Source organism: Convolutriloba macropyga, chromosome 1 (genome assembly GCF_964194025.1).
Source record: "Convolutriloba macropyga chromosome 1, txConMacr16.3, whole genome shotgun sequence".
NCBI classification, from domain to species: Eukaryota; Metazoa; Xenacoelomorpha; order Acoela; family Convolutidae; genus Convolutriloba; species Convolutriloba macropyga.
Genome location: NC_134468.1, coordinates 22334077 through 22351916, shown reverse-complemented (window position 1 = coordinate 22351916; position 17840 = coordinate 22334077). Strand labels below are relative to the sequence as shown.

Here is a 17840-nt window from a genome sequence, read left to right as displayed (position 1 = left end):
GAAATTTTTCCTCTCTGAGCAGTATATATCAACTCAAATTGTCCTCTCTGAAGAGGAGTTTTATTCGCTGCGGGTTGCGCAGGAGTATTGTGTAAATAATAAGGATAGGAATTTATTGAAATACGCGAAGATATGTCCTGCTACAGTGCAGTACCTCAAATGTTGGTTGGTGGAAGAGGTAAATTTTTGAAGTTACAAATATTTTTCTGGGATATATTGGCGTAGATTATGAAATTTTTGAATTTTTTAGTTCGAGCGAAAATTAACAGCACCCAACCCCGAGTGCCATGAAGAATTTATGAATTTTGTGTTCGAGCTTTGGCGAGTGTGGTGGACCCCTGAGACAGCAAGAGCTGCTCAGCAACTGTATGGGTTGGCTGTTGTTCTGGGGTGCGGGCTTCTCTTTCGAGACTGTACTATTGCCCGCGAATATATTAAACTAATTAAACTTGCTAGGTCTCGACTGTTATAATTTTTGTAAATTTTTGCTTTAAATATTTTTATAATTTGTATATTTTATTTTTATAATTTCGTATATTTTAATAACAACTTTGTACAAAAGAATTATTTCTTTTGGACTTTTGGAATTAAATCTGATGGAATTGTATTTCCATAGCGTTTAATTTCAGTCCGTGTTCTCTGCGGTCTGACATCAGAATGAATTGGGTTAGGATTAGGTTTTATTTTTACTGGGTGGGGGGTTGAACTAATGATAGGGCTAAAAGTATGGGAATTGGACGTAGTACTTTGTGAACTACTTTGGGGGCTAAACAAATTTCTGATGTGTAGTGTGCTATCATTTCTATTTGTTTTGTATGGGCTGTTAGGCGCACTCCGGCACGTGTTAACAGTAGTTGAGTACTCAACTGGTTGCGGTGATGTTATTTGCTCAGCCTGAATATTTGCGTTGTTAATAATAGGCCACGGCATATATTCCGGGTTATCAATTGTTTGGTGATTGAATCTATTTATTGAGTACTGGTTGAACCTATCATAGTAGGCCTGTGAATCATCATAGTTTGTACTATAGTCCTGTACTAACTTGTCTATTTCCTGTTCTTTAGGAAAGTATTCTACTAAGTGATTTCTATGCACTACTTTCTTTTGTTCAGTTGTGTCATGAACAATTTCATACGTAGTGTTAGTAATTTGTTTAGTAACAGTATATGGTCCAGAGCGTAACTCTAGTAATTTTTTGGATTTCAATAATCCTTTAGCGTGCTTCTCTAGTAGAACTTTACGACCGATTTTGATTGGTCTACCCAATTTAAATCTATTCCTATACTCGTGTGCTTTGTTTGTAATTTGCCGACAGCGAGTATACGTTTTACTATATATATATTTTAAATTCATTTTCGCGTTGTAGTATAGTACTAGACAATCTATTCTGTAATAGTTTGTCTACTTTCTCGTTTTTACAAGAATTTTCACAGTGAGTATGTAAGGGAAGGTCTTTACAATACTCTGAAATACAATTCCGTCTATTATCCCGTAGTAGGCCTAGCTTAGGGGAAATTGGAATTTGCGGTTTAATGCCGAATACTATCTCGTACGGAGTATATCCTGTACTGTAATTTATTGCAGTATTATGTGGAAAGGCAAACTTATTAGTAAGGCTGGCCCAGTTCGATCCGGTGTCGTTAATAAAACTGCGCAAATAATTTGCTAAGTTTTTATTTTGTACTTCAACCTTGCCATTTGTCCAAGGTGAGTATGAGGTTCGTGGTTTTAAGGTAATTCCGAATTCATGCGTCCAGTGCACAAAATCATTACTCAAAAATGCAGTACCGTTGTCATGTACTATTTGCTGGGGGATTCCGAATCGGGTAATATATTTTTCTATTAACTTAACAGTTTCTGGTGCATCGGTTGTTTTTGATGGATAAACTTGTATAAAGCGAGAGAAACTATCTACTATAACTAGACAAAATTTCTTTTGGTTACTACAAGGCCTAAATGGGCCCTTGTGGTCTATGTGTATAGTATGAAATGGGGTGGTTTCTAGTTCTCCCCACTGTTCTAAGGGTGCTTCGTTTAGATCATGTCTTTGTGGTTTATTCTTCTGACAATCTAGGCAATCATGTATTAGCATTGTAACCCATTTGTACATTCCGGGCGAGTAAAAGAATCTACTAATGTTGTTAAATGTACATGCGTCTCCACGATGCCCACTTAGCGGATTATTATGTGCTAACTCAAAACACTTCATAAATAGCGATAGTGGAACACATATTTTGGTATCGTATAAACCGTTCTCGTCTGGTTTATTGTAGCATAGTAAGTCATATTGTTCCTCGAGTAGTAGAAGATTAAATATATTTTTGTATGCACGTAATCCTTTACAATGCTTAATTGTACTTGTGCTCGGCGGTTCTTTGCCTGCCTTTAGCCACTGGCGAACGGTTTGTAAAACCGGATCATTTATTTGTTCGCGCAGAATTGTATCTGTGTCTAGTTGAGCTTGTTTGGTGAACTCTGTTAATTTTAGTAGTAAGTCCTTACAAGATACTTTTACTACTTCTGTATGTAGAGTCGTCGGTTCTACAATATCACACTTGTGTGTGCGTTGTTTGTATTCCTCCTTCGCTTGTTCTAGTTCTTGTATTAACGATATATCTACATTCCCCTTTTGCAGTTCTAACCAGTCTTCATCATCAAGACCGTCATCTACTGCATGTACCTCTTCGGTTATTTCTTCGTATGTGTGGTCATTAAGGCTTTCTGTAGATACATTTTCCGAAGACATCTTTCTGATCTGATTTATTTGTCGTCCATATCTGAACGAGTCGGCAATATTGTATATCGCACTACATGTCTGCTCTATATCGTCGCTTGCGTCGTTAATACTAAAATCTTCGTCGGTTATATTTAGTATTTTCTTTTTCTGACCGGGTATATGTGCAATTACCGGATAGCTAGTATTTGGGGTTGCTTTCTTTTCGTCACAGTGTAGTATTGAATAGTTTATCGGTTTATAATCCGATGTGTAGAAGCGAATATCCTTTGGGACTGTTTTGTGTTCAATTTGGAACTTTTTCGCTTCTTCTTGCGGGACTTGTCTACTAAGTAAGTCGGGGAAAGCAAGGTTTTTACCTTCAGTGTATATTATCTTTAGATTCTGAAATTTAGTAAGCACGACTTGATACTTAAAGAATCTATGTGATAATTGTCCGCGGCGAGACCAGAGGAATAGTATAGGTCTGTGATCGCAGAATAGGTATATTGGATAGGGTGAGCCTATAATGTAGAACTCGTAAGTTTGTAATGCTGATATTATTCCGCACAGTTCTCTATGCTGTGGGGACATTTTCTGTTCTGCTTTATCGAATACACGGGAGTTTGCAGAAACAATTCTTTTCCCTTCGGGGAACTGTTGTATTAGTATACTACCAGTTCCTAAGTTGGAAGAGTCAGCATGTATATGAAAGGGGTATTTCGGGTTGGGGATAGCGACGGAAATATCGTGTGCAAATTTTGCTTTCAACTTATCGAATACCTGCTGGTGGCTATCCAGCCATTCGAAATTCGTTTCATTCTTAACTAAATCATATAGCGGTTTTGCGTCTATATGATAGTTTATAACATAATTTGCATAAAATCCCATCGCCCCTAATACGCTGAGGACATCGGTTTTCGATTCTGGCGTTTTTAAGTTTTGTATATCTGCAATGCGCGAAGTGATTGGGCTAAGTGTCCCTTTCGATGTTACATGCCCAAGGAATTTCACTTTTCGTAAGAAGAATTTTGTTTTATCCGGCGCAGCTTTTAAGTTAGCTTTACGCAGTAGTGCATGATATTCACGTATTACTGTGAACATTTCCTGTTTATCTTGTGCTTGTAGCAGTGTATCGTCAATATAAGTGATGGCTTGCTTTTTCTTTATTAGCGGTCCAAATGCGTAACGCATAAGTTTACTAAAGAAGTTCGGAAGGGGCTTTAAGCCATAAAATCCGACTTGATAGGTATATTGACGTCCACCTACAATAAAACTAGTTAATTTCTGAGTTTCTTCTGTAAGGGGCACTTGATGATAAGCGCACGACAAATCACTACTTGTAAAATATGCTCCATTTACTCGTGTCATTAGAACTTGTAGTGGCTCGAGTGGCCAACTTGAGTTACTTGTATCTGTAATTGAGTTTAGGTAGCGAGCGTCAATTACAAGTTTTACATAGTCGTTCTTAGGCAGTATAATAATTGGATTTACAAACCAGCTATTTAAATTGTCGTGCTCATTTAGCTCGCGTATTATTCCGGCTTGTATTAATTCGTCCATTAATGCCTCTAACTTATCACGCAAATGTAGGGGAACTTTGCTGGGACGTTGCTTTTTAAATTCGCAGTCCTTTTTTAGGGGTATGTGAAATTTCTGTTTCGTGCGGCCGATATCATACTTGTGATGGGAGTATACGTCCTCATCATCTAGAAGAACTTCTATAAGTGCTCTGAATTCATCGTCCGTTAAATCACTTTGTGTGAAATCAAACTTTTTAAGATACTCGATATAGTGTGCATAGTTTTTACTTGCATCTTTTGGTCGTGTATCGAGTCCTTCTTGTACAACTTCATGAATAATGAAGTGGTTTTGTTCAGTTGTTCTGAACTTGGGGAATTGTTCAGTATTATTGGGCTTGCATAAGGTTTTTGCATCACTTGAGAAATCAGTTGCTATTTCAGCATCATTTTTGCATTTGTTTACAATTTCATCGCCTACAATTCCAAATATCTCTTCGATGCTTTCATCTGTGTATTGTGTAGAGGACGGCATTTGATTAATTTCGGCTTTACTCACATAAACATATATTTTAATTCCCGAAGAATTAAATACATTGTATAGCAAGGCAGATATCTCAGACCAGTTCATTTTGTCTAATCCACATGCGATTTTTGGCATAGCTATGCATCTAATGTTTTGCATTAGAAGTATATTGCGAAGTTCGAATAGTGCAGTTGTAATACTTTCAATAGTCGGTTTACTATTGTATTTTTCTTTAGTTATTAGACTAAAGATTTGGTGTCCGAGACTAGGAGCAATGTATTGTAATACATTTTGGTTTATTGTATTTCCGTCACGATCGTTCACTTCTACTTGCCACTTACAATGTTCTCTCAAGTCGGGGAACCTTTTACACAGCATGAGTGCAAAGCCTTTGCTCATAGCGCAGTCCTTAGAAATTGTGTGCACAATAGCCATACTACTATTGAATATTGATTGTTCTTCGTGGTTAATATAGTTTATGCAACTATCGGATTCGTTCGACTCAGCCTCTTGTACTGAGTTAACAACTGTACTAAGCATGAAACAATTATCCAATTCTTCATACTTATTTAGTATTGAGTATGCGAACTCACTACAATCGCGCATGTTGAATTTGCGCGTATCACGACTCAATACTAGATCACATATAGCGTACCCAATAATACCTTTATTAAGTGTAATAGGGTGATTTTTGTGGTTTTCTATTAGTATAGGTAGTGTTTTCTCTTTTTGTGTACAGACTGTGTTAATAAACACTAGTTCTGTTTTTACTGTATTTTTGTGCGGTAGAAAAGAAGAGCCTTTGGGGTAACATAAATCAGTGTTTCGGTGTTTGTACAAGTAGGTTGATCTTGCCTGTATATAAAGTGGCTGAGACAAGATTATTGCTTCTATCTCTGATACTTGTGGATACTGTTTTTCGTTATTCAGTGTTCCATAACTGATTACTCCTGTGTGTTCTTTTAATTCTACAGCAGGAATATCGAAATACAGAGCTTTAAAGAAAATATGGCAGAAATCAACACCAATCAGGTTAGACGTTCCTTCTTGTGTAACCCATACTTTATAGTTTGCTTCATACTTTCCGTCAGTGTCAAAGTATGACGTTACTGTAGTATGGCCTAACATACGAATTTGTGATCCATTATAGGATTTTGTGATATTGATAGCTGAGAAGATTCTCATGCTCGGGTTCAACTTTTGCATCTCTAGAAATGTGGGGTAATTTATTATCGTACATGTCGAGCCTGGGTCAATCAGGTACTCAATCTCAAGTCCACTATTTTTATTTATGTCTCCGGTGGTGAAATAATACATGTTTAGGTAAATCCTGGATTTTGGATTACTATTTGCATTAACTTTCGGAGACTTTAGAAGTTTAAAGGAAAGAAGTCTGTGATAGCATCGGCGTAATTATTCTGATCGTAATATTCTGTTTGTTGGTTTTGATCCTCTACCCAGTGAACAGAGTGGGACGAGCGGGGTTGTTGATCATAATATCTACTGCTTGATGCTTGGAATTGATTATTATGAGCGTGGGGGGATAAGAACGTTGAAAATTTTGATTCTCACGTTCGTAATATTGCCTAGCTTCAGTTTCATGGGGACTAAATTGGTTGTGTTGGGGAAATTTTTGTTCATAGGATTTGTTATTATTATTATTATAGTGTTTATTTCCGTATCTGCGGTTGTCATATCCACTGTTAGTATTATTTGGGCGATTCTGGTTATTAAAATACGGCTTACTGTTAGTCTGCTTTTTGTAGTCAGTACTGAAGGATGTCTTTTTCTCCTTTTCCTCAGTGAGTTCTCTTTTCATCTTTTTAAATCCTTCGTCAATCCTGTGCTTAGAGCAGTTAGAAATGGAATGCCCATGATTACGGCAATAATTGCAAAAGCGTGTGTTATTTGGTCGTCCTTTTACGTTGGGGTCTTTAAAAGAACCTGAGTTAATAGCGCTGACTTCGTTATTTCTCATTAGGCTAGTAAGCTCTTTAATTTGTGCTTCAAGGCTACTGATTTTATCATTTGTTTGTTTTACTGTGCCGTCAGTGCTAACAGTAAATGTTAAGTCTTTTGTTATTAAGTGATTTTGTATTTCGTCCCATGTTTTATCCGGATTTTCTATTCTGTATTCATGAGCTTTGCGCTTTAAAGATGGGGGTTGCAGGCCTCTAATAGCAAAGTCAATATACTTTTGCTCTCTTTGTCGCTGCTGTATTGTTCGTTCAGTAGCGATTTGGCCAGGATCAGTTAATCTTGCGGGTATTTTTTCAGGCCATCCTCTATCAACAGCATGCTTAATTCGGTGGAAATAATTTTTAATTAATTCCCCTTCCTGTCTGGTTGACCCCTCAACTTCAAGTCGATATTTGAATTGGTCACGACTATCTGTGAACCGGTTTATGAAATCTCCTTTTATTTGATCCAGAGTTCTTGTGGGGTCAATAGTATTGAACCACTCTAATGCGGTTTCTGTCCGTAAGGATCCAAATAGCGCTTTGCGTCTATTTTGGTGATTTGCTAAAGCGGCAGCATCTGTAGGTAACGTTGTGCCCAAAGAGAAGTTTTTTTTTGTTCTACAGAACTCCAAAATTCATTTGCGTTTTGTCTGGGGTCATTTCCCGAGAATGTAACAAGTGACATATTCGGATGGGAGAGGGGTGTATCAGTAAGTGTTCTTACTAATGTAGCGGTACCGGTTGTTCCAGTACCAGTGCCACCAGTACCGGTGCCACTTCCAGTTCCTCCGCCTGAGGCCATTAACTTGGTTTATTTTTTAAAAGTACTTAGAAGAAAGAATATTTATACGAGCCTCACTGGTCGCACCAGTTTATACTAGTGGGTAGGGGGTGCGAAGGTTCAAACTTCTGACTCGATGGTCGTACTCCTAGTATATGCTATCTTTCTAAGCCTGATAAGTCTCATAAAGGTATTTAATGATCTAAGTAAGTAAATTTGACTAATTGATCTAGTTATAAGTTTTATATAATCTTTATAGAAATCTAACATAGATAAATTTACAGCTAAAGTGATGAGGTTATAAGGGTTAAAACATAAAGTTATAAAAGTTAGAAGTTATGAAAGTTAGAAAGAGGAGAAGGTCGGGAAAGTTAGTAAAAACTTTACTAACTCGAAATGTTATCAGTAACTTATTATTCCCTTTCGAATAAAGTCCTGACTTGAAAGTTATCTCTAACTATTCGTTACTCGATCTAGTTGAGAAGATTGGATTAGCAATTTCACTTTGGAAATACTTTTGCTTCGAGATTACTTTCTCGATTTGGAGATATTAAATTCTCAGTTTCTCTGAGTTATTAATTCTTAATTTCTCAAAGTTGTGATTCTTTCTCTGCTATATATAGTTCTCAGAACGGGATAGTTCCCGTCCTGCTGGATGGCAAAATGTCCGTTTGGCTGGACGGACATTTTGTGCAATATGAATGGTTCAGCTAATTACATTATTCTATTTTTAGAATGATGTAATTTGGATACTTAGCTTAGTTAAGCTAAGTATTCAACATAAACATTACTTCAGTACACCGACTCTAATCTTAAATGAAGTTAAAAAGGCAGAAATAAAGAGCCAATGAGATCTGTCAATAATGAGACTACAAGACAAGACAATCAACTAAAAAAACGAACAACAAATCATTAGGCCAGAACTCAATATCTATTTTTTTAATGAAACACTTAGAAACCAAGTAACAATATTGTGCGATGAAACCCAAAACTGATCAAACAATCTAGTCTCTAACTTGAAAGCAGATTGATTGAACATCTTTTTTTGAGATTAGTTAACAGGTTAACCAAAACGAGAATGAAAGGGGGCCAAACTTTAAAAATCAATTGGATTTTTCTAAATCAAATAAACATAAAAGTCATAACAAGCATTAGCTTTTACCTTCAAACACACAATATAGACTCACACTTGGATCCATTGGAAAGCCATGGGCCAATAATTAGTGAGAAAAGGTTATATGACAGAACAATAAAACATAAACACACGACAAACTCAAAAATTTACCAAAAATTTATTTACAGTAGCACAGTGTTCAAGCTCATATAACGGAGATAATGGCGCTGCAGCGGGGCCAACAAAAAAACTCTGTTTTATATATATATATATATATATATATATATATACTTTGGAAACTGCTGGTAACAAACAAATTATTAACGCAACGAGATTAAATCAAATCTTAGTAAGATTTTTTAAACTGACAATAAACATTTAGAAATGCAGGCAAAATTCATCAGTTTTTTCACAATTTGATATAATTTAATTATTAAAAGCAGTAGTAAAAATTGAGCAGTTGAAAACTATTAGAGACGTCCTTAGAAACTGAATGTCTTAAAACATTAGATAGTTTTAATGCAAAATCGGTGCAAAAGAAAGTGATAATTGTATTTGCAGAACAACCTAAAGAAAACCATTCTGTGGATTGATAATAAACTGACATAAACGCAAGAAGAAAAACAAATTTCATATACAATAAAATTTTACAAACAACACACCTATGAAATAAATACTACTTTTGATAATCTCACATGGTTTTGAGTTTGGAGTTAACAAAAAAAATTGATGATAACACCTAATTTTTGTCAATTTTTTGCAATAACTGTTGAAGCATAATTCATCCAAATGGTAAATATGTGCTCAAAGTTGAAAAAATTTTCCTTACTGACATGAACCAGATTTTAACATTTGGAAAAATAAGGCTAAAATATGTTGAACCGGAGTGAAGGGTATTGTCATTCGATAGACACCAATATGCAAATTTTTGATAGATTTTAGCCATCAGATTCATAACTATTGGCAGAGATTGGCCTGATATCAATAAAATTTATTGTTTGTATTTTTTTTGCAAAATGTACACTTCAAAGTATTTGAAACCGTTATAAAAATAATTTATTATAATGATATCAGATTATAGCCAAAGAATTTTAAAAAACTTGTATGAAACAATTTAGTAATAAATTTCTAATTTTTTTAATTGTATAAATGATTTTAACCCAACGCCAATGCAGGTTTGTAATAAAATTCCGTTAAGGATTTGTTTAAAAGATTTCCTTGGATTTGTGGATGAATTTCAATTCAGTTGTTCCCCGAAGAGAAATATCTCACTAAAACGTTTTTTAAACACAACTCTTCTCTTTTTCAATAATCTGAAAGCAAAAACAAAACATATAGAATGGACAGTTTGTAAAGAAGTGATCAATTGAACAGAATAAATCATGCCAAAAAATTTCCTCGATCCAGCTAAGAAAAAATTTAAGAAATTCAAACGGTAGATGCGGACTGCATACTTTACTTCTCAACTTTAGTTTCCGTTTTTTTCTCAACGGAGTCAGAAATAAAATTAACGAAAAAATTATTTTTACTGTTGATCAATTTTGCGCTAACGTAATAATTCTTTATTGTGTAATCTGTAAAATGGAGGTTTTTGAGCAAAGTTTTGTTTTTTTTTAGTTATTTTTTATCATAACTTCTAATGTGATTTTTTTTCTATCTTTAGAAGTTGTTTTACTATACAAAGTTGTTTTCCAAAAAATGATCCTGCTGTACAATTTTTATCTTAAAAACTTGTGAAAATTGAAGTCAAAGCTGTTGCTGCATTTTTTTTGTTCACTGACAATGAAGCATTTTCCTACAAATGAGGTTTTTATTTTATAAAATCAGTTTGTATTAATAAACAGAAACCAAAATTAGAGCTTGATAATATATGAAAAAAGTTAAGTAAAATGGGAAAAGTAAATTAAATTGGAAAACAACTGGTCTGTGTTTTGTTGAATGACTTTGTATTTGTGTTAGAACTTTTTTCATGTTTTATAGCTTGCAACTGTTCTTCCATCTTTTATCTGACCCTTTGATTTTCATCGGTTTGTGTTCACAAAATTTTTGCAAACATGATTGAAATTTTGGTCGTGTCGGAGCACGTCCTATTATTTACTTTAAGTTGAGTTTCTTAATATTTTGTGCTTGTATCGGTCTTTATTTTTGGCAGTTTTATCATAATTTTGGCAGTTTTATCATAATTTTGATGAAACACAGTAAAGTTATCACCAGCTCTTTTAGAAATGGTTGTCTTGGAGTCGAAACGTAGATAATTGTAAGAAATACTAATTGCACATCAACTTCTCAAATGCTCATTTTCTCCTTAGAAAATTTGAAGCCAAGTGAAGTAAAAAAAACCTAGGGTTTAAATCAGAGCTGAGTCAAAATCGGCTCTGCGTGACGGAATTTAATATCTGTTTTCACTGCTGTTATCCAAGTTTTCGTTGGCAAATTTATCATTCATCAAGAAAACTACAAAAAAAATTTTGTACAATACAATTATTTTTACAGTTATAAGTAAATTTTCTCATTTTTCTCTCATTTGTTCTCTTAAAACCAGAAAGAGGCGTTCGCATCGCAAAGAGGCGTTCATTAAACTTGTTTTGCGACTATTAAACAAAATACACGTATATTCCGCAATTCGTGTTCACTAAACTCATTATTATTGTTTGTGCACATTTTTTAAGGAACTCGTTTTGGTGATTTTGAAATATGGGCAAGCTTTGTTTTATCATTGGAAGAAAATTGAGATTCTAATTCATAATTCATAATAGCTTGCAGATCGAAACTTGCTGTCAATTAAAATGAGCAAGCCTTTGAAAACCAAGAATGAACAAATATTCTATGTTTAGAGGAAATCCCGAGCCCTGAGAGCCTCGGCTCCACCAATAACAGCTCGCCAACTCTTCGCCCGCGATTCGGGGGCAAAAGACGCATGGCCATACTGCAACCACGATGGACTGTTCCACCCGCGTGGTGCAGCGTGACCAAACCCTCTTCCTTCACTGAAGTTGTTATGATACTAAACATTAAAACGAATTCTGACTCGGCCGACGACTTGCGATGCGCTGATTGGCTGAGGAAGAAATTGGTAGATACGAAGTTGGATATTAGAGTCGGTGATCACAACGGATCAATTGCATTTTTCATATCAGCTAATTATCAAGTGTAAGGATTGCTCACTCTGATTTTGAAAATATTAGTCGAAAAATGCGGGTTTTTAGTCGAAAACCGAGGAGGTTGTGAAATACGTAACCATTTCATAGTGGAAAGAAACAGTTCTCACAGTTCTAAAATTATTCCAGGAGTCTATTGAAGGGTCGCTTTGGAAGTTTATTACAGCCTGACATATTTGTAAAGCCAGTTTTATAAGATAAATGTCTTTCGCGTACAGAAAAGTGTGGATTATTGAAAAGCTCTTTAAAAACGAAGTCCATCTTTGTAGCAAATTTTTCTACCTTTTTTTAGTTCAAAGACTTTTCTTATTTTCCAGCGCTGGAACGTCTGAGACAACAGTTTAATAACAATTTTGTGTAGCCCGACTAACTATTCCCTCGCCAACTGTTCTTTTTCAATAAGATGACAATTGTTTTGTAACAACGAATTTTGCGACACTGTAGTGGATTGCAGAAACTTTTTTCGACATTTTTCTGACTCTTCTCTTCTAATCATTTCGATCGTTTTCTAATGAACTTGGCAAAAATTGTATTGTCAAAATTCTGTTATTTTTTAGCAGAGCGCCCTCCAGCATAGCTATTTGCTCTTAAGAGAAAAATTGATTTTTAATAAAAATTGACAAAGGTTCATTTTGATTTGATTCTCTGCAAAAAATTGTGGGTAGTAGTTCACAGTCGAAGCTAACCAAAATTTCTTTATTGCCTTACGCAGTCAACATAATTTTCTCAGTTCTGTTTAATAAATTTGGCCAGAAAATGTTAGAGATACAGTTAAAACAGCAGTTATCCTCTGGCATTCTAGAATAAACCTGGCTGCTTCTACCTTTTTTTCTGTTTAATTGCTCTCGAACGGAGGGTGTGTCTTTTTTTGCAAAAATTTTTGCTTGACGCTTTTGCGCTTTTATTCGAAATATTCTTTAACTTACTGAGTGACTTTTTTACAATTTAGATCTTCATTTTTGAGTTATATATTTTGATCTCGTTCTGAAGTAAAATTCGTTGCTTGAATTGATTATCAACAAAAGGAAAGCAAAAGGTTTGTGAAGCAGTGGTAAAAAGGATAGGCTTTCAACGTGGAGGTGAGGGTTTAAACTCCAAGGGGAAATTTCTGCATCCATAAAACATTTCAAGCCATGCCCCTCTAAATATGATTCCCCGTCTGTAGTTTGAGAGCAGTTCATCCAACGTCAGTCGGTTTATGTAATATAGACCCCCAGCCGGCTTTTATAGCGCTCCTACTTTTTTGACAACTTTAAACAAAAAATTGTTTTTCTTTAGCTTAGTACACAGCTTATAAAACATTTTGCATGAAATCTCTGGGCCAGTTTCAATTTTTTGTTCATTCTACTCAAATTGCTTTTAAAAAGAAATGCCCAGTTAGGCAATCTAATGTGAACAGAATCAGTATTAAAAAAACAAAATCAAAGTAGAAAAGGGATAAAACCTTAAAGCCCATTTTATATATCCGCTACTTTAACATCGTTCTTACAAGTCTTGGTTAACATCTCTAATGCGTTTTAGCTTTGATACTAGCACCTGCATCTTATCATTAAGAAACAAGAGCATGCATAAATACAAAATCGAATCGAATTAGTCCTCACTTAAAAATGTTAAATGTTTTTGTACTACAATTTTATTATCGGTTTTCTGTTAATTCAATCCCAATGGATGATATGGAAATTAGGGGCTGCTATTGTTCCGCAACATGCTGGGTTTGTAGGTAGTGAAGGTATGAATAGTTTTTGTCTCGAATTTCAAGTATTTTTTGTCTGTTTTTTTTTCAGCTCTGTTGGTTTTTATTGCAAGATTTTTCAGTGATCTCTAAACAACTTTTTTTTAAAAAAAACTTACAGCTGAGTTGTGAATGTTTAAACTCTAGGACAGCAAAACTACGATTTTGAGAAGCAGCTGAAAAAATTGAAATTTCACTTTTTTTGGGAGCAAATATGCAAAAGTCATCAAGAGGAATTTTTATATTGATGATATGTACAACCTGCGCGTATAAAAAGAGCACCACTGTTTGATTATATAACTGGAAGCATGCACCTGAAATAAGAAAACCCTGGTTCTCACTTTTCAGTAATCATATGAGGATCATGTATGATGCCATAAACATCATACACTATTTCTAATCGTACAACCCTTGTATGATTGCCTGAAAAACATAGTATGGTTACTAGGAGATTATATATGATTCTTGTATGAGTATTAGATCATAAAAGAGAAATTTTCGCATGATCGCCTATCCGGGAAATTGAAGTTTTCGATTTTTTTACGGGAAGGCGTTTAAGCTGTCGAAGCATATGAGGTAAATTAGACCAAAATTTAATATCAAAAATCAAACTATTTTTTGAAACCATCGGTATACACTTTATTTCTTCTGATAAGTTCGCTTTGTTTGCTGCCGAAATTTTTTTTTTTTAAATTGTAACAAACTGTCACATATTTAACAGCGTGGATTGGCAGTTTGACAATAATGTTGGATATTTTGACTTTGTTTAGGCTTTTATCACAATCAGAAGAGAGCAGAATGAGGAAAGAGCTGAAACCAGAGTACGGAGGAGGTCTTAACGAAATCACTCTCGACCAAGTCGATTTCTTCCTAAATGTAAGCAAATACCTGACTGCAATCCAACTACCGCGCCTACTTATTATTTAATTCAGCTCGTTAAGAAGTCCATGGCCTACACTTGAACACTGTTGGTTGCGTTATCCTTGAAAATGACGAAACTATGCATTTTCCGTTACTGTTGTCGCCAGTTAACACACTGGTTTCTCCCGATAAGAAATACTGGCGTAAAGTGAGCAAACGTGACGAGGTATTGTCATTGTTGTCCTCAAAGCCACGAAAAACCCAAATTGACAAAAGTATACGTTTTGCGGGAAATTGCAACCATCATATCTAGATTTTCGAGATTTTCAAAGCTCCCAAGACGCTCTCGCTTTGCTCATAAGAAATCTGAAAACTAAACACAAGATTGTTTAACAATGAAGGAAAGAATTGCAATTGATTTTGAATCAAAATAGTCTTCACCAAAACCGTTTCTTTGTCTTGATTGACTTGCTTAAATAAGTCAACCGGGATGAACATTCCTAGTAATGATACAAAGATCATTTACGGTTCCATAAAAGACGTACAAAATTTCTTAGGATGATCTTGCAATGATTAATACGAATCATAATTGATCTTTTAACGGGTAATAAGAACCATAAATGGTTCTTTAATGGATACTAAGAACTATAAATGATTTACCTTTTTGACGAGAATTAATTTCTCAATTTCTGTGACATATAGTGTAACAATTGGAGATGTTTTAACTTGAATTTTTAACTTAGTTTTTTTATGTTCTTGGTTTGATTACTAAAAACCATATAATAACTTTGTATGATTACTAAGGTTCTCTTGTTCTGTTCAGCCCGGGTAATCAATGTCTTTGAACTAATTATTGTCTGCATAGGCTTATGAAACAAGACAACAATTTAATTTATTTATGACATCATTATGTAGTAGAAAAATAATTTTTGATCATCATATTCCGCAAAGGAAAAGAACCAGTTCCTAAGCCCGTTGCAGGTTGAGAGTGAAGATCTGTTTTTCTCCTCACAAGAGCGGCAGTTTCTCATCCTGGATATCTTGAATGGGATCAAGGCTGCAGAGGACGAGGAGACTCCTTTCACAAACATTAGGTTCCTAGAGGACCAACCTATCAGTGAGTACATCCTCAACAATCTATCAAGATTAAAAATCAAATCGTATCTTCTGCAATTAAGTAAATTGAAAAAATAAAGGTATTCAGCAGAAAATGAGGTTCGGTTATGTCGTTTCTTACCAGGTTCCTTAGATGCCAGGTTCTTTATGATCATGGTAGTTTAAACTCTGGTTATGAACTTAAAGGGGTTAAGTGAAACAATAGTTTTGACTTTTCAAGAAAAGGGCATAATTCTGGATTACACCCCTAATAATATAAGACCAATTTATATGCAAACACTTAAACACTTTTAATCATCAAACTAATCCTCAAAAAGATTCGGATGATTTCAATTAAAAAACAGGCAAAATAACCAAGGATTTCAGAAGGCAGGGGACTAACTTTAATAAAATTAGACATTCTAGGGTCGCGAAATGAAATAAAGCAAAGTCCTTATTTTCGAAATGACCACTAAGGCAGACCCGAGGTGGTCTCCTTTTACAGCCTTAAAGTATAAAGAGCTAGGGCTACTTATTTCTGCGCGCGAAGTAGGCTTACCAATATCTCTCAGACTAACCGACTCAGTAAAACACTGACGATATACTTCAATTATAACGATGTATAAAAGAGTTAACACCTGAGTCAGAGTTATACAAATCTTGCAACTACTCTATTAGGCTGACTACAGTTAGTGAAAATAGCGCTATATAAAATAGAATAGTCTCTTCTTAGTCTCTGATTGGTTGAAGGTGTACATCCAGTATTTCTACTGCTACACCACGTTTTCTTTTTGCTATCGATTTTTTAATGTGCTCATTCGGAACGCTAGGTGGGCCATAGTTTTTGAAAAAGGGCAGTGAGTAGGAAAAAAGGGCACAGTTATAAAAGTCGCGGAGCGTTTCACGACTTTTTAATTAATTGCTAGTAGATATTATATAATTTATGTGGTCTTTTTAATCCAATTTTTTGTCCGATTTTTTGTCTGATCCTTTTGTCTGATTTTTATCTGACTTTTCGTCCTCAAAAATGGGATAAACAGTTAACGCCCGGAGGGCAACAAGTTCTCCTAGAACCTTTCGACTTACTAGATTGTTACCGATGCTGCTTTGGAGACAGGGTGTGAATGACTGACTGTTCTTAAAGTTTGACCCGCCTCCCCACCTACGTCAACCCACGCCCACCCCTTTCAAGCTCCCCCCCCCCCCCATGTCCAACCCGGCAAATCATTCTACCCGTAACCGAGCGCGCATGATCCCCCGCTCGTGCAAGAAAATTAGAATTTTTAGTCAATTAGCAATATTTTCGTACGATCTGAGTCCGATAGCATCACTAAAATGTAGTTTATGCTTACTGGTATAATGTATAGTCCACAATTCCTGTCTTGTTCTTAAAACACTAACACTATATTTCAATATGCCAATTATTTTCTTAGTTGCGGTGCTGGAGGCAAAGAAGATCATCATGCAGCTGTTTCCTTTGCACGAGAAGGGTCAGATGAAACAGCTGGTTGATAAATGGATACACATATCCAAGTGGAAGCAACCAATAGGTAATAAATAGACTGCTACATTCTTTCACAGGTTATTACAAATTCGATTCATCCAATTCGAAGTATCAGATGTATTCAGTGGTTAATTGCAAAAACGCAGAGTAAGAAGTTGCTGGATGAAAAGACAAAACCATCGCACACCATGCCTTACAATCCTTAAATGTGACTCAATCTATTTAGTTTTTATTTATTAGCCAGCTCATTGATTGTAGAGAATTAAGTGAATCACACTGAATCATTGAATACAGAAACTAATTCCATGTAAAAAATGACTAAATGAGTACTTTGAATTCTTTGAATACCTTTTTATGATATCTTAAAATTCTACCCTTCAATCCATTGTTTTCAAAAAACTTTGTAATCTTGTCCTATTTTTTCATTTTTAAATTGGAAGAAAATTTATGGCAATTGGTTCTCTTTCCTCATTCAGTTGCATTCAGTACTCAACTTTGAATATTGAGGGCAAACACAAAAAAGGCATTTCATGCTAATTTGAGGAGGTGTACCAAAAGATTTTAACGACTTTTTTAAAAGCTAAAGGTGTCAACTTTAACAAGATTCGTTACTTTAAAATTTACCAAGTTTAGCAAAGTTTGGGTTCCTGATGAACAAAATTTTGCCACTCTAAGCGATAACGTGCTCAGATATTATTTGATTGCAATTAGATCTTGCAGGAAAACCTATTGCATAGAAAGAAGCTGATTCAGAAGAAAAAATGAGTTTTTTTAAAATAGTAACTAGATTTTTGTTCCCAAAGTTCGTGCTGCAGTTTATAATCCAATAGAATTCTTTGGTTGCGGAGAAGATAGCTGGCACTAAAGACTCAAAA

General features: G+C 35.0%; 1 protein-coding gene across 7 annotated transcripts in view; it reads left to right on the top strand.

Moving 5' to 3' along the window:
- Nucleotides 1-17840, top strand: part of LOC142336503 (anoctamin-8-like) — a 110446-nt gene that overhangs the window by 58937 nt on the left and 33669 nt on the right. For all 7 annotated transcript variants that reach the window (XM_075385421.1, XM_075385445.1, XM_075385394.1 and 4 more), the window contains 4 exons: nucleotides 11450-11765; nucleotides 14276-14381; nucleotides 15348-15483; nucleotides 16895-17011. In XM_075385421.1, the coding sequence (XP_075241536.1) occupies nucleotides 11450-11765; nucleotides 14276-14381; nucleotides 15348-15483; nucleotides 16895-17011 (675 nt within the window). The remainder of the gene's footprint in view (nucleotides 1-11449; nucleotides 11766-14275; nucleotides 14382-15347; nucleotides 15484-16894; nucleotides 17012-17840) is intronic.